Source organism: Pelecanus crispus, chromosome 2 (genome assembly GCF_030463565.1).
Source record: "Pelecanus crispus isolate bPelCri1 chromosome 2, bPelCri1.pri, whole genome shotgun sequence".
Classification (NCBI taxonomy): Eukaryota; Metazoa; Chordata; class Aves; order Pelecaniformes; family Pelecanidae; genus Pelecanus; species Pelecanus crispus.
Window position 1 is genome coordinate 131,433,594 of NC_134644.1, and position 17,424 is coordinate 131,451,017.

General features: G+C 36.6%; 1 protein-coding gene across 1 annotated transcript in view; it reads left to right on the top strand.

The window, feature by feature from the left end:
- Window positions 1–17,424, top strand: part of RP1 (RP1 axonemal microtubule associated) — a 181,594-nt gene that overhangs the window by 35,187 nt on the left and 128,983 nt on the right. Inside the window, exons 13-18 of the mRNA XM_075705067.1 lie at window positions 2,203–2,376; window positions 3,028–3,240; window positions 4,340–4,517; window positions 6,186–6,317; window positions 12,337–12,539; window positions 16,314–16,403. Coding sequence (XP_075561182.1) covers window positions 2,203–2,376; window positions 3,028–3,240; window positions 4,340–4,517; window positions 6,186–6,317; window positions 12,337–12,539; window positions 16,314–16,403 — 990 coding nt within the window. The remainder of the gene's footprint in view (window positions 1–2,202; window positions 2,377–3,027; window positions 3,241–4,339; window positions 4,518–6,185; window positions 6,318–12,336; window positions 12,540–16,313; window positions 16,404–17,424) is intronic.

A 17,424-nucleotide genomic window follows, 5' to 3' on the forward strand; every position in this document is an offset into this window, starting at 1 on the left:
TCTGCTCTGGTGAGACACCACTCTGGAGTCCTCAGCACAGTAAAGATATTGACCTGTTGGAGAGGGTCCAGAGGAAGGCCACAAAAATGATCCAAGGGCTGGAGCACCTCTCCTATGAAGAAAGGCTGAGAGATTTGGGGTTGTTCAGTCTGGAGAAGAGAAGGCTGTGGGGAGACCTTACTGTGACCTTTCAATACTTAAAGAGGGCTTATAAGAAAGATGGGGACAGACTTTTCAGCAGGGCCTGTAGTAGTAGGACAAGGGGTAGTGGTTTTAAACTAAAAGTGGGTATACTTAGACTAGATATATGGAAGAAATTTTTTACAATGAGTGTGGTAAAGCACTGGAACGGGTTGCCCAGAGAGGTGGTAGATGCCCCATTCCTGGAAACATTCAAGGTCAGGTTGGACAGGGCTCTGAGCAACCTGATCTAGTTAAAGCTGTCCCTGCTCACTGCAGGGGAGTTGGACTAGATGACCTTTAAAGTCCCTTCCAACCCAAACTATGGTTCTATGATTTCCTCTTTTTGGATAAGTATAAGTTCTAAAGATTGATTTTAAATGCCCGTTTTTCCTTTGTGTCTTTTCTAAAGTGACATGCCTGTCATAAGCCAACTGAAATATTCCAGACTTGTTTTGATCCATTTTGATTTATTTCATCCCATCTTCAAAGACTTACTATTGCCTGCCTTTCTCAGCGCTTGCAGTATACAAGTAGGCAAATTGAATTGTAGAAATTAGTTCTTTCCAATGAAAATCTTCTACTGTTGAGGGAAGAAGCTGTTTCCCTTTCACTTTTTTGAGTTCTTCCCCTTATTTATCCAGAGACTAACTTCACAGTCAAAGCAGGTTCCATTCCTCTTTTACGTGATGTGCATCGGCATTAGTGGGAATAGAGTACTCTCAGTAGAGTTAGATTTCTCAATGGGGATAGCATCAGGCTGCAAGGCAAACTGTCAGACCTCCTTGCAGGACTTCTAGTGTTCATGTTCATTAGTGTAATTCTGATAAAGAGAACCCCTTGCAGTCTGTCACATTGCAGTATATCTTACTATAGAGAGGTTATTAACTGGGTACTTAAATTTGAACTTTCTCTTTTCTGCTTTGCTACTGACATGCTTTATGATTTTGAGCAACCTATAGAAAATCTGGATCTCAATTTTCTTATTTTTAGTTGTACAAGACATTCCTTTTCCCAGGGAATGTTAAAAATGCTGTCATTTAAAACTTTTGGGGATTCTTGGAATGAAGATATGTAAATGTAAACCGAAATGGTAATACAAAAATTGCAACTGACCTTACAATACATACTTAATTAGTTTTGAGGACATGCTTGCTCACTTGTTTCACAACCACTTCTAAAATCCATACGATTTTTCCTTTATTTTTAGAATTATATCGAATGTGATAGACAGGTTTTTTGAGTATTCTCAAAGCTTCTGGAGCTTTTTCTGCAGAAGGTAGTGCCTTGGAAATGAAAATTTTCCCTAGAAATATTGATTCTTTGGTGTCTTAAAAATGCTGAAAAAATGTTAGATGATGTAAGCCAGAAGTCTTTTAAATTATTGGGCTGATTATTAGCATTTTATGTTTATTTAAATCCTAATTTTATTTAAATATGAGAACAACAATGGGGTTGATGATAAAATATTTAAATGTGTATTTTGTATATTGTATCTTCTATGCAATGGGATCACAGTCTGCAAACCTGAACAGACAAGGATGGATAGTGTGTTGCTGTACTCTTTCATGTAAAACTTCTGACTCCTTAAGTGTTTTCTGTGAGAACAGTATAAGTAAATGAGGAGGAACACTGAGGCAAACGAAGGGGGGCTGGTGGCAGAGAGTTGCTGTAGTTCATTTCCTGTCCATGTCAATTTTATATTCCAACCTTCTTTGCTGCATTTGTAGGCTGAGACTCTAACTCTCTCTCTGATTGAGGTGCCCACGTATCTTTCAAGTTATCCCTAGATCTGTGTCACCTGAAGATGAACTGTTTCTGTGCTTTGAAATTCCAGAGGCCACAGTTTTAGGATTTTGGTATCAGGACTGCGAATCTGAAAAATATAAAGACATTTTCATACTAGACTGGTAATATTGTGGAAACTTGAACAACACAAACTATATTATGATACTCTCTGTTCTGGATTTTGCCATATCTAGTAGTTTATGTAATTTATTATTCCTACTTTGACTTTGTCAGAGTAAAGACAAGACTTGCTGTGAGCTCTGTGTTCACCTTCAACCAAATGGTTGTGCCATTCTTGCGTCAGCCAGGAGCCCAGGTCACACCGTTACGTTCAATCTTCAAGGCAAAACAGCTGATGAAGCAACAGGATACGCTGGACTTTCCACAGAATTTGTTGTGCATGTCAAGGTAAGGTGGGCAGAGGGAAATTAAGCCGACTTTTCTAAAATTTACTGTCATAAAGCAGATTGTATCTCATCAAATGGCAGAGGATTGCAAGCTAAAAGAGTGATCCTCTTCCACCAGGTGGAGCTAAACTACGGCTTAACAGGTAGGCGGCACTTGCGAAGTTTTGTTTTACTGCTCTCCTGGGGCAAGCGATGCCGATACTGCATCTGGTAAATGCAAATAAGGTGGGCTGCTACGCAGAAAAGATGCAGCTTTAAACTTTTTAGTAAACCTTCGAAAAGTAGGAAGGTAGACACAGACAGGAGAGCTGCATGGGAAATGACTTAATTTGGAAGGAGAACATGTTTCCTGAACTTGCCATGCTCCTTGTGCTCTGAATGTTGTGCTGCGCTGCTGAACGATAAAAAGCAGGGAAGCTGTGGAGTAGGGAAGGATTTCCACTGTCCAGGTTAATGTCTGCACAGAAAGCAGCAAATATTCAAAGGCTGGAGGTAAACTTGAATCACTTGGGACTTACTAATTTACGTTTTATACATGGAAACACAGTAGTAAGTTCTTAAAAATAAATCAGTATGAACAATATAAGTGTCAAAGTTTAATATGGAGAAAAGCTGTGCTATTCACAATGGACTTCTCGTCTCTGTTCTGCAGGGTGTGTTTCACCATGGTGCCATCATTCTGCTCAACACAAGTCTCTGCCAGGCTCTGTCCCTTCGACCTGATGGGAGCTGCAGTGGAGCAGGTCAGCAGCAGCAGGAATCCTACTGGAAGGTGTATAAAGTTGGCTCTGGAGTCTGCATGTTTGAAAGTGTGAGAAACCCGAGAATGTATCTGAAAATCAAAGATGATCAGTGTAATGGAACAGTAAGCAGTTCTTTTTTGTATTTCCCTCTGCAGATAGTTTGAGTAAATTTTCAGTGATAGCAGAGAATATTTTTTTACTTGCTTGGATAAAAATGGGGTAAAACATTGTTGAGATTGAAAAATTTTCAGATCTTTTCCTTCATTTGCCCAAGGAAAGATAGAAAAATATAGCAAGAGAGGCTGTCATGTCTATTTGGCACTTGATTGTAAAGATCTGATTATATTTTTAAACTATTGAGAATGTGGATGCAGTTAAAATTTATTTGTTGCTGGATAGCTGCTGACTCTCTGTCAAGATTCTGTTGTGCTGATTTGATTTTCATTAAAAAAACACAGTTACACTGGTGTGAGTTTGGAAGATGTTGAAGTGGTGTTGGCATCCTAGCTTTTACAAATGATTCTGTTTTGTCTGAAATGAAGACCCTGATTTTTTTTCTTCATCAGGCAACCACATTGAGTTTATTCTTGAAATACCTCACCAGTAGCCTGTATATTTAGTAATAAAAGTAGGCTTGGGGGATGGTTGAAATATTCTGATTTTTGGATCTATAGTATTCTCCACCTGCAGGAATTTTAACTATTGCAGATTTACATTTGAGAGCAAAAAAGCGAGTGAGAAATTAGCATTTGCTCATTAGACTCAGTGTTTACTAATCCTATGTCTGTTTGCTATGAACTGATATAATTGTTTTGAATGTGGCAGAGCACAAACATGTTCAGGGGTTTAAAGTGGTATTGAGCCTAAATAAATTGAAGATAAAACCCACTAATGAATAATTAAGATGTAGGTTGATTAAGTGGGAAACTCCTTTGAATATATCCTAGGCTTTGCCTAAATCCTAACAGAAATCGGAATGCTTTCACATGCAATCTTTTACTTACTCAAATTAAGTGATCTGTCTTTCTGTTCATAAAGAAATAAGCAAGGCCAAGATATGTATATATGTATGTGTGTAATAATATAGGACATCGTGAAGAACTTAAAGTAAATTGGAAATGTTATTAGAAGTTAGTAATATTTAAGTCTTAAGAAACATCCAAATTGCCCAGCTACATCAATTCAGTTGTTAAATTAACATTGCTGTTTTTAATTTCCTAGGGCACAGGTGATGAATACTGTCACTTTAAAATTGAGAAGAATTTGGAAACTGCATCTGTAAGTCTAGAATCAGTGAGAAATAAAGGGATATATGTTGGTCTCCTGCCGGATGGCCAGACTAAGCCAGTCATTAACACTGGAGAGAGAAATATTTTTTTCTACCCACAGGTCATCAAATGTATGTAATTTCTTAATATTCTACAGTTTGCTTTAGTGATTAGTGTTTCTGAACAACAAATTCAAAGCAAAAGTGTAAAAGCTAGATTGACACATTTCCTTTGTTATGTTTCAGTAATTTTAAAGGTGAAAAGTTTATTGTGTCCATACTTAATTTCTCCTGTGTAGCGAGTTAATTTTTCTTCATTTCTTTCTTTTTATAACAGTAAATGATACAGGAGAAATCTATTTTTTTACTGAACAAATAAACATTTGAGCATTAGAATCGAAACAGGTGACAAGTTAGAGATGGAGTTGACTTCCTGGGTTTATTGCCCATTCTGGCCACAGATTATGGAAGCCTGGGAGATGTCTTGCTGTCAGCTATACCACAGTGTTTCCTGATTTTATAGGGAAAGCAGTAGACTTTAGAGAAGGCCTGCTTGGCAGTGCTCAGGTTCTTTATTAATGGTGTGGAATACATTGTACTTCCCCCACTAGTATATTGATTATGTGATTCTTCTGTCCCATGGTCAGATTCAAGAGCTATTGCAGTCAGAAAGCTCCCTCACTAGGGAGCTGACCTGTTCTAGTCAACGAGCCAGGACTCAGAAATTAGCTTTCAGCACACTCTGGATCACTGTCACTGGACTGTCTGCTTGCCTCTTCTCCTTCAGGAGAATTAAGTTTTTAATTTGGTGAACAACTGGTTACCAAACATAGCCAGCCTGACTTGGACTGTAACTGCAGAAAACAGTGGAATTACAGTACTTGTGTTCTTATCTGGTGGACATAGTCACAGGGATCAAGAAATGAAATATCTCATGAAAATGCTAAACTGGACATCAGTTCAAAATTGAGAATTCGGATTTTTGCCAGACACAAGCAGAACAGGGTCACATTGAATGCTTTTACCAGGAAAGAGAAAGTATCAAAACATATAACCAGTCTTATTAATTGTTCTATAAATATTGTGACTGAGACATACAGAAGCATTATGAAAGTCACTGTAATGGCATCCCTACTCTTCAGTCCCTGACAAGAATATTTCTGTCACTGTGTCCTTGTAGAAACAAGGAAAGTATTTTCCTTTTTTACTTTTTGGAAGAGCAGGTTTTCAATGGAAATTCTCAACAAAGCAGGGCTTACTCATGCCATTAAAATAAAGCTAAATGTTACTTTGTTACAGGCTTGAGTTCTCCTGAATCCTTGTTACTCAGTAAAAGAAAGATAAAAAAAAGCTAATATTTTCTATGAGAGCAACCAAGATTGTCTGTTTGCCACTTCATATTGTCAGAAATGGCCTCTAGCAGTTTTCATTTCAGTATTCCCACTCTTAAGAAAGGAAACATCGGGGGGGTGGAGGAGCTTATCTTGGGGACAACTACATTTTAACAAGTCATTCTATTTGTACATCAATGTTAAATTGTTACTTAGATTTTCAGAGCAGTAAATGGACTTTTATTGGAATGCCAGATTTTTTCCACTTTCTATGGCATGCTTCTAACAATAAAAGCTAATAATAGCTAGTGGCTGTGCAATATATAGAGAAAAGATTTTGGTGTCCACTGCATTGTACAGTTGTGAAATCTGTTGTTAGTGTTTATCACTGAACATAAGGGAAGCTTCTGAGGAAAAAAAAGCAAATGACTAAGTAACTAGTGACAGAATTTATATTTCATTGTTTTAGTTGGCCGGGAAGGGCCTATGGGAACATCTGCAGCACTCGGTCAGGAGAAGAAAGACTTCAGAGAATCTCAGCTCCAACAAGCAAAAGCCCAGAAGCCAGTACCTCAAAGCCTTTCAACTTTTCCACCCTCAAGTAAGCAACAGTTTATAAACTAGTTGTGATATAGCATTGTGTTATGTCTGCCCTCTGTACACATTTGCAGTGACTTACCTCAGGAAGGACAATGAATAGCTTTTCTAGATTATTGATTTATGCATGCATACATGCAACATAAAACATATTTCTGGTTGTTGTTTTTTAAAAAGGCACTGGAATGTGGCATATTGATAAGGCAACAATCAGCATGTAACTGTTGAATAATTTCACATTACCTTTTTTTTAAAAGTAACTAGCCATCTGTCATAAGGACTATTTATGTGGAAATTAAGAGATTGATGTGCTACCAAGCCCAATCCAAAGCTCACTGAAAGTAATGGAATATTTCTCATTCATGCTCTCTCTCACACTTATGTTTTCTGCTTTATGATTCACTGGGGGAAAGAGTAAGGTTTTGGTGCACTGCAGGCTAGCTTTATACCTATGTTTAGGGAGGTAGGAATAGATAAACAACGTTCTGGTCATGCTTCTGTAGTGATAGTCTACCAGATGTGTTTTACTAGAATAAACAACCACTTTCTTCTTTAGCTACAGAAGTTGCACAAATGGTCTAAGACTGATTTCACCAACTCAAAACTTTTACAGGAATATTCAGCATCTTAGTAAACAAAGAAGGTGTGACAAAGGACCTAAACAAGACAGGGAATGATACCTCTCTTAAGGAGTGGGGATGATCATGTTTCCTTCATGCCTCTCTTTTATTTCAATGAACCCAAGGACCCTATCTGCACAGCCTGAATTGTGTCACATTGCAATGAAAAGCAGATGGGATAAATGGAAACTGCTGAGCTCCACACAGCATATTGAGGCACATTGACATGGTGGAAAAACATCTGTTACCTTGAGTGAGCTTTAAAGACAAGATTATACTAGATTTTCCACTATGGGAGACATGCTTAGTCATCTAGAGGTAGTCCCAAAGGCATTCATGTAGCAAATAATTCAGGCAGGTTGCTGATTTGGTTCTGAGCTTGGTCCTCAGACTGCTATTTCAAAGTGTACATGAAAAGTCTGGCAGTGTAAACAAGATATCAAATATGGCGAAGTATAATGGGTATAATGCGAAGTATCAGGAAGGATTTTAAATAAAGTCAGTTGAGCCAAAGTATCCTGGTTAAATTCAGAGCGTAGGTGTGGATTATTATTAATTACTGTTAATTGTCTCTGACAATGTTGTTTCAATTCTTAGCTCAGAACATCCACTTTCCATTTCTAATCTATCAGAGTTCATGTTGTATCATTGTGTCACAAAGCCTTCTCAAAGTGTTGTGGGTTGTCAGCAACTGGTGAGATATGCTGTATCTGAAACCCATGGCAACAACACACAAGTCATCAAACCTGCTTTCAAGGAAGCTGGGTGTTTTTACGGTTGGATACAAAGGATGCTTTTATAGAAGCAATATCTGCCATGAAATTGCTTACATAGAGTCTATAGCACTTTGTAAGAAGTATTTCTGACTTTCATAAATGAGGACTCTGGTTATGCAAAATGAATAGAAGTATCAAAGTTACTCTGCCCTTCAAAGAAAATGCTCATTTTTAGTTAGGTATTTTCGCTCAGAATACTTTAAAGGTAACTGATTTTTGGTATATAAAGGTGAGCCTTAATTTTTAAATTGATATTCATTAAATACTCATTTGCTTTTTTCACTCCCAGTTAACATTCGAAAAAGGGTGATGTTTGTACTGAGTACACAATCCAGCAGTATGCTTAGCATCCAAACTCAGAGCAGATTAACCCTTAGGCTGACCAGGGCATCTTTTTTATGTCTGTGTCTGCTAACTGGTAGCTGTGTTTTGGTTGTTGTTTTCGCAAGTAGTAATTGATTTAGGATTAATTAAACTGAAAACTGTGCTATAGCATTTGGGGCTTCTGTTGCAGTGCGAGTTCTCTGTTCTTCAGGAAACTTCCTTCACTGTACAAGGATGATGGCAGCTCCCAGATTCTACTTAACAGCTCACAGGATGGAGATATTTGAGTGGGTGTCAGAGACAAGACAGCTAAAACACATGCAAGACACCCCATTATAGACTCAATACCAATCAACTGTGCTGCCCAAAACAGAAGGGAAATTATGTATATACAGTTAGAAGACCACAAAGTCTAGGGATAAAGGAGATGAAGCAGAAGACACTAAAAACTCAAACCAATAATTGTGGGGTCTTTTAAAACCCCTTTTTACTCTTCCATTATGAGTAGCGAAAGCAAGCCAAAATCAACAGCCCTGCTGAAAATACAGATTTGTGTCATATTATGTATCAGCTAGCGAGCATGCAAGAATCTTATGGATTTTCCCAAATGGCTTGGTACTGGGGATTTCCTCTTTGCTTGTTCCTTCTGTTTCTCAAATCGTATTTAAATTTCAATGGTGAAAACATGCCTCTGTGTGCCAGCGAAAGCAAGGGGAGAGATGTCATTAGCTTCCATGACACAAACACAGTCTGTGGCACTGAGAACATCTTTGTGGTTTGGTATTAACAAATTGTATCTCTGAGAAATTATTTCTATATGCTCCACATTCCTTTCCTATACGTCTGGGATACTGTTAGTTACTATTAATTCTTAATATATTTTATTTAAAAGAGAAAATAAGATACAAATAAAATGTGATCTCATTTCCATTTGGTTTACATTGGAAATGATGATACAAAAAGGTGTAATAAAAATGCATCAACTTTATTGTCCAAGCTTCTGCTCTAGAGATTAATTTTTCTGATGGTTCATTTCAAAAGTGTCACTCAACCATATGATCTTCGGGGACAAGACAATATTCTTTTTGCTTTAAATTTAGGATAAGTAAATAAAAAAAATGTTATTTTTATGAAACTTTGTGAAGGATTGTGACTTCATCATTTTCATGCAGGCCTATCAGAATGAATTTTTGTTGCAATAGATTTACAGCATGGTGTCATGAAGTGTGTAAACTCCCATGACTAATGCAGGGTAACCATCAAATCCTCTTTTCAGACTGGAATATTTTTAGCCTGTACCTAATCAAAGCCACTGATTTCCATTTGTAAGAAGAGCCAGTAAACTATAAGAAGAGCCAGTAAACTATGAGACAAAAAGCATTTCAAGCCTGTGAATCGCTTGCACATTATAATTGTTTTCAAGAGGTAACAGTTTGAGGTTGCAGTATCTGCTTTGGGTAGCAATAGCCCAAGTATGGAATTCTTGTGCTAAGCATACGGAGCAGCCTAGGATTCCTTATGCTTCTTGATTTTAGATAGCTGGAAGGAACTCTAGCTTTCAGAGTTACAGGTGAGGAGTCAGGTAACTACAGATACAGAAAGATGTATAGTCAAGTTCTCAAAAATATTTATTATAGCAACTACGTTGCTATAGTTCTGTTATTTCAGTCACCGAAAGACAAGTGCAATTAACTTTTTATTCAGGTAAACATAAGTTGTTTGCATTTTGCTTTATTTTTGGTCTGTGGATTTTCTTTTTTCTTTCAGAATAACTTGCTCTCAGTCACGATGAAGAATACAATAAAACCAGCAATTATTATGACACTATTGCCTATTTCTAAATTACTATAACCATTCCAAAGTCATACCACTATTAGATGCACTGCTGTAAAAGTCATATCACTACAGTTCTGAATTTCTTAAAAATTTATTAACCAAATTTTAGAATCTTTACCAGGGCTGAAATTTCCCCTGATTCCAGAAGTTAGTCCTTATTTATTATAGAACTTTGTACTGGATCCTAATTCCTTTGCAATTCCTCATGCAATTATTCCACATCAGTTGTGTTCAATGCTAGTGGATCATAATTCAGGTTCAGTGCTTTAGTTACCATCTTGATTTAACCTATAGGACACCCTGATGATCCAAGCAACTATATAATTCCTTTTGAGTACAACTTTTAAGTAAAAAAAAATGTTTAATATCATAAAAGTGACATTTGAGGAGATGTAAAAGGAAGATCAGGACCATGTCTTAATATTGAATCGATCCATCTTCACTTACCCAATTTGCTTCAGCGATGTTTCAGCAGGATGTGGAATTTGTGGCTCATAAAAGTTTATTAAGAAGCAAGTCTCAAGGATCAAAAGTGTTTTTCATTTGCCTTCAAACTTATATTTTAATGCTAGCAACAAAGCAAAGTCAGATAAATTTTGCAAATTTCTGTCATAGATAATTGCTTTATTTTGTTTAGTATGTGTACTGGGCTTGACTGGGATGGACTTCATTTTCTTCATAGCAGTCTGTCTGGTGCTGTGTTTTAGCCTGGTGACCAAAGCAGTGTTGGTAACACACCAATATTTTAGCTGTTGCTGAGCAGTGCTTGCACAGCACTGAGTCCACCCCTGTTTCTCACTCCGCGCTCCCAGCGAGTAGGTGGGGGGGATGATGGCAAGAGGTTGGGAGAGGACACAGCTGGGACGGCTGACCCCAACTGACCAGAAGGATACTCCATATTGTATATTGTCATCCTCAGCAATAAAACTGGAGAGGAGTTTTTCCAAAGTAGTTGTTCCTCAGGGACTAGCTGGGCATCATTCTTCTGGTGATAAGTGACTGCTTTTGCATCACTTGTTTTTCTGGTTGGTTTGGGGTGTTTTTTTTAGGTTGTGGGGGTTTTTTTTCCCCGCCTTTGAGGTAAAAACAGTTTAATAAGTGAAGGGAAAAACTGTATCCCAGAGAAACCCAGCACAATATTTTAATCAAGCAAATAAAAAGGCAAAGCGCGCTCATAGCAAGGTATGTAGTGCAGCAGTAACGCACGTAGTGATGCATTGGGAATTCTTCAACAAACCCATATCAGTGGCTATTTATGAATTCTGCAGAATTATAAGTGAGTTCCATTACGTGTTTGGAGCCTCTGGCCTCCAAAAGCTTGGTTCATAGAAAGCTATGTAATGGATGAAGAATGAGCTGAGGGATACAAAAGAAAATTAATCTAGCACAGATTGTATTCATTATGGTTAGCATATTAAGTCTCCTGGTAGTAGCATGAAAAGGCCTCATGAAGAGCAGTTTGGGAACCCCTGCAGGACACAGTATATAGACAATGTGTTGGTTCATCTTTTCAAATTTAGGGTTTATACCTGCCTCTTGTGTCAGAACAGATTATAAATTCTTGGGGGCAAGGACTCCCTTTTTTGGAGAGGACTTCATGGTCAGTTGTCCCATTATTGAAAAGTAGTGTTCCAGACATCTGATGTTTGTAAACTCCACTTGATTAGAATACTGAAAACTAAATTCCTTCATCCCAAGAGAGTCTATTTTTTCATATCACATGTGCAGAGGTGCCATTTGACATCTATTTTTTTCTCTTAAGGGTAGATGAAAGATCACTAGGTGCCATTCTAAAGTGAAATATAAGTTTTCCAAAATTATATTTGCTCAGCCATTAAAGCTGTGAAATTTATCCATAAAGTGGTACTGTGCTGCTATTGTCTCATTCATGCAGAACCTGTTTAGCCCAAATGCTGGCACTGTATGCATAAGTATGGTTGGGCAAGGGTATGTTGTGCTCTTTTTTGAGTATTTTATAGTATTTAATTAATATTTAACTTGAAGAAAGTTAATTTCCTGAATGATTTTTTTTTCATTTGAAATGAAAATTGTCTCTATTCTCAGACATGTGATTCTGCTAATAATGTCCCAACAAGGCATTAGAGGAGTATTTACAAGTAATTCCACTCATTTCTTAATGTTGGGCTAAGGAACCAGAAATATTGATTTAATGGCCATAGTTCTGCATCATAGCATCCTTACGCTACACCAGAATATGTATAAAGAACAATACGATGATAGAGCATGTGAGAGAGACTTGTTCTTTTCCAGTTGATTCTTGTAGCTCAACTAATCAGTACATTTTTGTCTAGACAAGAAACATAAATCAATCTTTTCAGACTATCTCACTTGCCATGAAAAAATACAATCCCCTCTCTGTTATGGTCTCCTTATGTGCTAAAGTTACAACAGTGACTGGCAGTTTCATGTTGATTTTCATCTCCCACTAATGTTCTGTACTTCACAGAGGAAATGAGAAATCCCCAAGGTGGTGAGTGTCCCCTTCCTTCAGATGATGAATGGAAAGTGTCAATGCTGACAGGAAATGCAGGAACTGAAGCAAATGTCATTCTCTGGATATATGGAGACAGAGGAGCAGCTGGACCAATAACTCTTGGCAAGGACAACAGAAAGCAGCTGTTTCTTCCCAGGCAGGAGGATGAGTTTCAGGTAGCTAATGAAGGCTAAGAACATTATTTTAATGTGTACCTTTCCAAAGATTATTCTGTCATGTGAAAAGAAAAAATGGTTTTCTCCTATGTTTACTGCACACCATAAATCTCTGTCTAATTTCTGTGAATTCTGCATTAAATCAGCTTGGTGCATATAGTTAGCAAAAGAGGAAATGCTCTTTCTTTTAACACCCTCTCCCTCATATAGTAGCCCAAATGGGACAACTGCAGGAGTAGATTGATTTCTTTAAGGTAACTGATTTGAAACTAGCTTTAGAAACTATCCACTCCTAAACACACTATGTCTGATATAAGACTTGTGTATCATTTAGGGATCTTTAGTAACAAAATCTTCATGCATACTGTTTTCAAAGCATACTATAAAATATATATTCTGGAATTGCTTCAGTTAAGGAAGAAAACTCTGTTTTCTGTTACCATATTATTAATAGCTGAAATGCCAGAAGCTTTACCTATGGAATTGCTAAAAGCCCAATAAAACCTACATGTTATCATGTCATGAAAACACAAAGGGTTCTGCTATTATTTAAGAATAAACCCACTTCTATTATAATAAGGAAATTATGTCTAGGTAGGCTGAGAGGAAACTACCAAAGTGGCTAAAACTTCTGTTTTGCTTAAACCTTTCTGTCTGAGATGCATGTAGCATATTGCTGTCTTCAGCTAACTGAAGAAGAAGTTATGTATTTCACATTTTGTGCAATTTTTTTTTTTTTTTTTCTGCACTTATCAACTCTTCTAATACAATCTCGGTACAAACCAAGATTGTTACTGCCTATAACATTAATAGTAATACTCTCTATGAATAGGGCATAGTCAGGAAGATAACCAACTGTAATGCTCCTTTTCTAAGTGTGTAGGCTATATATTTTGATCCACGGGGAATCCTGTTCTCCTAATTAGTGAATAATTTATAAGCAACATCGGGTAATAGCATGTTTGCAATGTTAATCCATACACTCTTAAGAGATGGACCAATTTTTCTTCTGTAAAATAGATATTGCCCATTATGGCTGTGTGTTGTGGATATTGATCCTGTGAGAGAGCAGAATCTTTCAGCACCTGGGGCTACTGCTATGATTCTTTACATCACGCTGACACTATTGCTTTCAGGCAGGAAACAGCAAATGTCACCAAAGTGCTTTTCACTCTTTAGTCTGCAGTAGATAAATCCACAAAGAAAAGGCCTATGAGTAAGAGCTCTTTCTTCCTTTTTTTCCCTTTAAACTTTATCCTGTACCTGTTTAGCAGGATAAGTCTTGAAATGAGGATAGGAATGCAAGACTTAAGAAAAATTACATCTTCTTTTTAGCATTTACATCTTTGAGCTTGATATGGTTTCACTGATATTTTCTAGAGCAGAAGATAACAATTTTTTTTTTTTTTTTTTTTTAAGTAGTCCACTTAATCATAGCTCTGGCCAGGAGTTCTAGGAAGAAAACAGCTTCCCAAAGCCTGTAATAATCAGGCAATTTGGAGTCAGTTTTCTTTAACCTTTCACTTTACCAGCAGTATGCACAACTATGAAAAATTCAAGTAGAACTATCTTGAGAAATGAAAACAATTCATATGTGGCCTTCCCTCTCTTACCTTACCTATGTGAGTAGTCATTGTCTGTTTAATCTTTTCTAAGACTGTGCAGGAGAAAAATCAAGGGTACCAGAGGGCTTCTTCTAGGAGACCTCTGCTTTTTGAGGCAGAAGTCACTCTTTGCATTCTGACAAAGTTCGGTACATTTATGTTTTGTATTGATACATGAAATGATAATGTAACTTTTTTTTAACCAAAAGCCTAAAGAGGGATTTATTAGAATAAACAGATAACATGACAGCGCTGTTATGTTCACTGAACACCAGCTCTGTGAATGAGAAGACAGTGTCTCACATTACTTGAGAAGTGGGTTCGTTGGTTTGTTTGTGAGTAAAATGTGAGAAATGACAATAGTTGTTTTTTCAGTCAAACTGTATACATACCCTTACTTTACTACTGCTTTAATCCCAAAGTCTCCAGGTTACCTCTAACAAGACTACTTATAGAGAGAAATATTATACAGCAAAGCAAGGATATCGGAATCTGACTCCACAAAACAAAGCAATTTTCTTAAGCCGATGGAAAAGACAGGAACCATATTGTCACATCAGTGTTGCAAGCCTGGAGTTAGCATTTATTTTGTTAATGAAATTCAGGTTGATGTAGCAACTATACCAGTATAAATACAGGTGTGAATTCCTCAGATTCTTTCTCAAACAACCATTGTGATTTACCAAGTGCCTTTTAATATTAGGGAAATCAAGGGTAAAAGTTGTTTGCTTCTAGAAATCTTTGACTAAAGCATGGTAACACTGTGACTATACCATGAAAGTTTGTTATACAAAAGCACAAAGAGACAGCTAAAAGCTGATATAGGAACTGAGGTAATTCTGACCTCTGAAAAGAGAAGAGGGCTTTTTATTAATGAAGGTAAAGAATGGGTGGATAATAGTAGGTGTTTCTAAGAGAATGAAAAGAAAATAATTTTTATACAGTGTAAATAGCTTTTTTGGATGTAAATGATGGAGTGGATTAGGCTGTACCCAACCTTTTATTAATAGAAGTATTATTTGAGAAATAATATGATAAGGCACTTACTTTTCCTTTCCTAGCAGTACATTACAAATGATCTAAAATGATTTATGCTTGCTTTAAATAATGGTTAAACTTCAAATAAACCCCAGATAAATGGGATAAGATAGCATTGCATAGAGTAGATTTCATAATTAAGAGCTTGAAATGCAATGTATAATGCTTGAAAGTGCCAAGAAAGTGCAAATAAATGAAAATCATAGTCAGAAAGTGAAGATAGTATCAGTGATTTTCAAAGTTTTGCAGGTGTTCTGCCAGCTTTTGAGAGCTTATTTTTTAAGGTCTCCAAAAGTTTTATATCCTTCACTTTGACATACTGGGGTTTATGGTCATGTTGCTGTGCTGCATTATGAAAGATTCGTGACCTGTGGTTTAGTGGATTTAATTTTGTATTCCACATTTCTCTCATGAATGGCCCTCACCAACTTTTTTTTACTTTTTAAACTTTGAAGAGTTCAAATATCTGCCAAATCATTTCCCTGGCAAGCATTGTAATTTTACTAGGCTATAATTTGGTCAAACTAAGGCTCAGACAGAAATCTGTTTAGACAAAACAGAAGCAGTCTCTTTCTGGATGCTATAATCCAAAATCTGCCAATCAAATGTTGTGTGCTGTTCCTGTATACTCAGATACTGCAGTGGTTCAGAGAAATCTGGAACCAATTGCAAAGATAAAGATGTAGTTTTATGTATTTTTTTTCCACATGTGATGTAGCTATATTGTTTCTAGAAATATAGTCCAAACTGAATGAACGGCAAAATGTAGAAATACAGGGCAAAAGGGGGTTGTGCATAAATGAGAACTGGATTGTTGAGTTATTTCACATGTGATGATTGAAAGTACAGGAAGGGAAATGTTTAGGGTTATTTTTTTGCAAGACTTCCTGAAGGCTGTAACAGTTTTAAGCATAGAATTCATAGACCTGTGCTTGCCATTAGGGTGCTCCTTCTTCTGTATGTGCGGGAGACTGAGACTGAAATGTCTTTTAATCATGAATTGGATACAGTCTTAGTTTGCAAGACATGGCCTTACTTAATCAGCATGCAGCCTCTACCACACAAGTTTAAAGTGTAAATTATATATATTTTTGCCTGTAGTTATATGCTGTATTGTTCTGGCTTTATTCAGGTTAAAATAAAAAACATTGGGAATATCTACAAAATAAGAATTGAACTCGATGAATTACTGAATGAGCAATCAGAGTGGAACTTACAAAGGGTGAGATCTTTTATGGTGATTTTTTTCTGCTTTAATAATTTATCTATGAACTAAAAGCCCATCTTTTCATGAAGCCACAGCTTCATAAATCAAAAAATGCTGATTGTGATACATTCTTATTGCTTTGCCTTCTTAGGTTGCTTTAGAGATGACAAAAGCATGGATACAGTCCATCATCTGAGAGCTGGAAATATGTAGCATTATTTTGTAATTATTCCTAATTCATGTAGCTCATAGATACCAATTTTAGTGTATTGATGGGCTCTACCAAGTTTTGCTTTCTGAAAGCTTGCCTGTACTGTTCAGTGTGTGTTAGGGAGATTCTAGCTATAAATTCCAGCTATGAAAAACTGAAAATGATGGAGCAACGATTATCCCATGACAAGTACATGTGAAGAATGAACAAAGTTTGCTTAAGAGTAGGCTGGTCCTAACTGGCCCAAACATAGCTCACAATTACGACCATTTTCAGGGAAAAAGAAACTGCCTGGTTTTTTCAATTGGTGAATAATTCTTTTCTGCTTCTGTTTTAACTGTTTTTCTCATGATATTTAGTGATGTTCACCAGATGAAATTCATATTAAATTCTTGCTAATACTGACTCCCATGTAAAATTTATTTCAGAATTGTGCATAAGTATGTCTTTTGTTTCTTATTTTGAATCTGTAAAAGACACAAGCTTATCCTTCAGCCTTCAATAAATCTTAAAAAGCCTGATTTAGACAACCAGAATTACACAGTAATAACAGATTTTGACATTAACCCAAAGGCGCTAACTGTAACTGTACCAAAACTGAATGTAAGTATAAATATTTCAGTTGCTCAAATAGTTGCAGGAATCCTACTTTCTGTTCTGATTGTTACAAAATATTTTTTTAACAATTTGCTCCAAATTTGGTAGGGTAAACTGGGATTCAAATATTTCAAATATTTCTTTTCATAGAAAGAAATAAATCAGGTTGAACACTGTGTTTTTCTGACAGAGCAGTTAATATTTGCAATTGTTATGAATCAGCAGGGG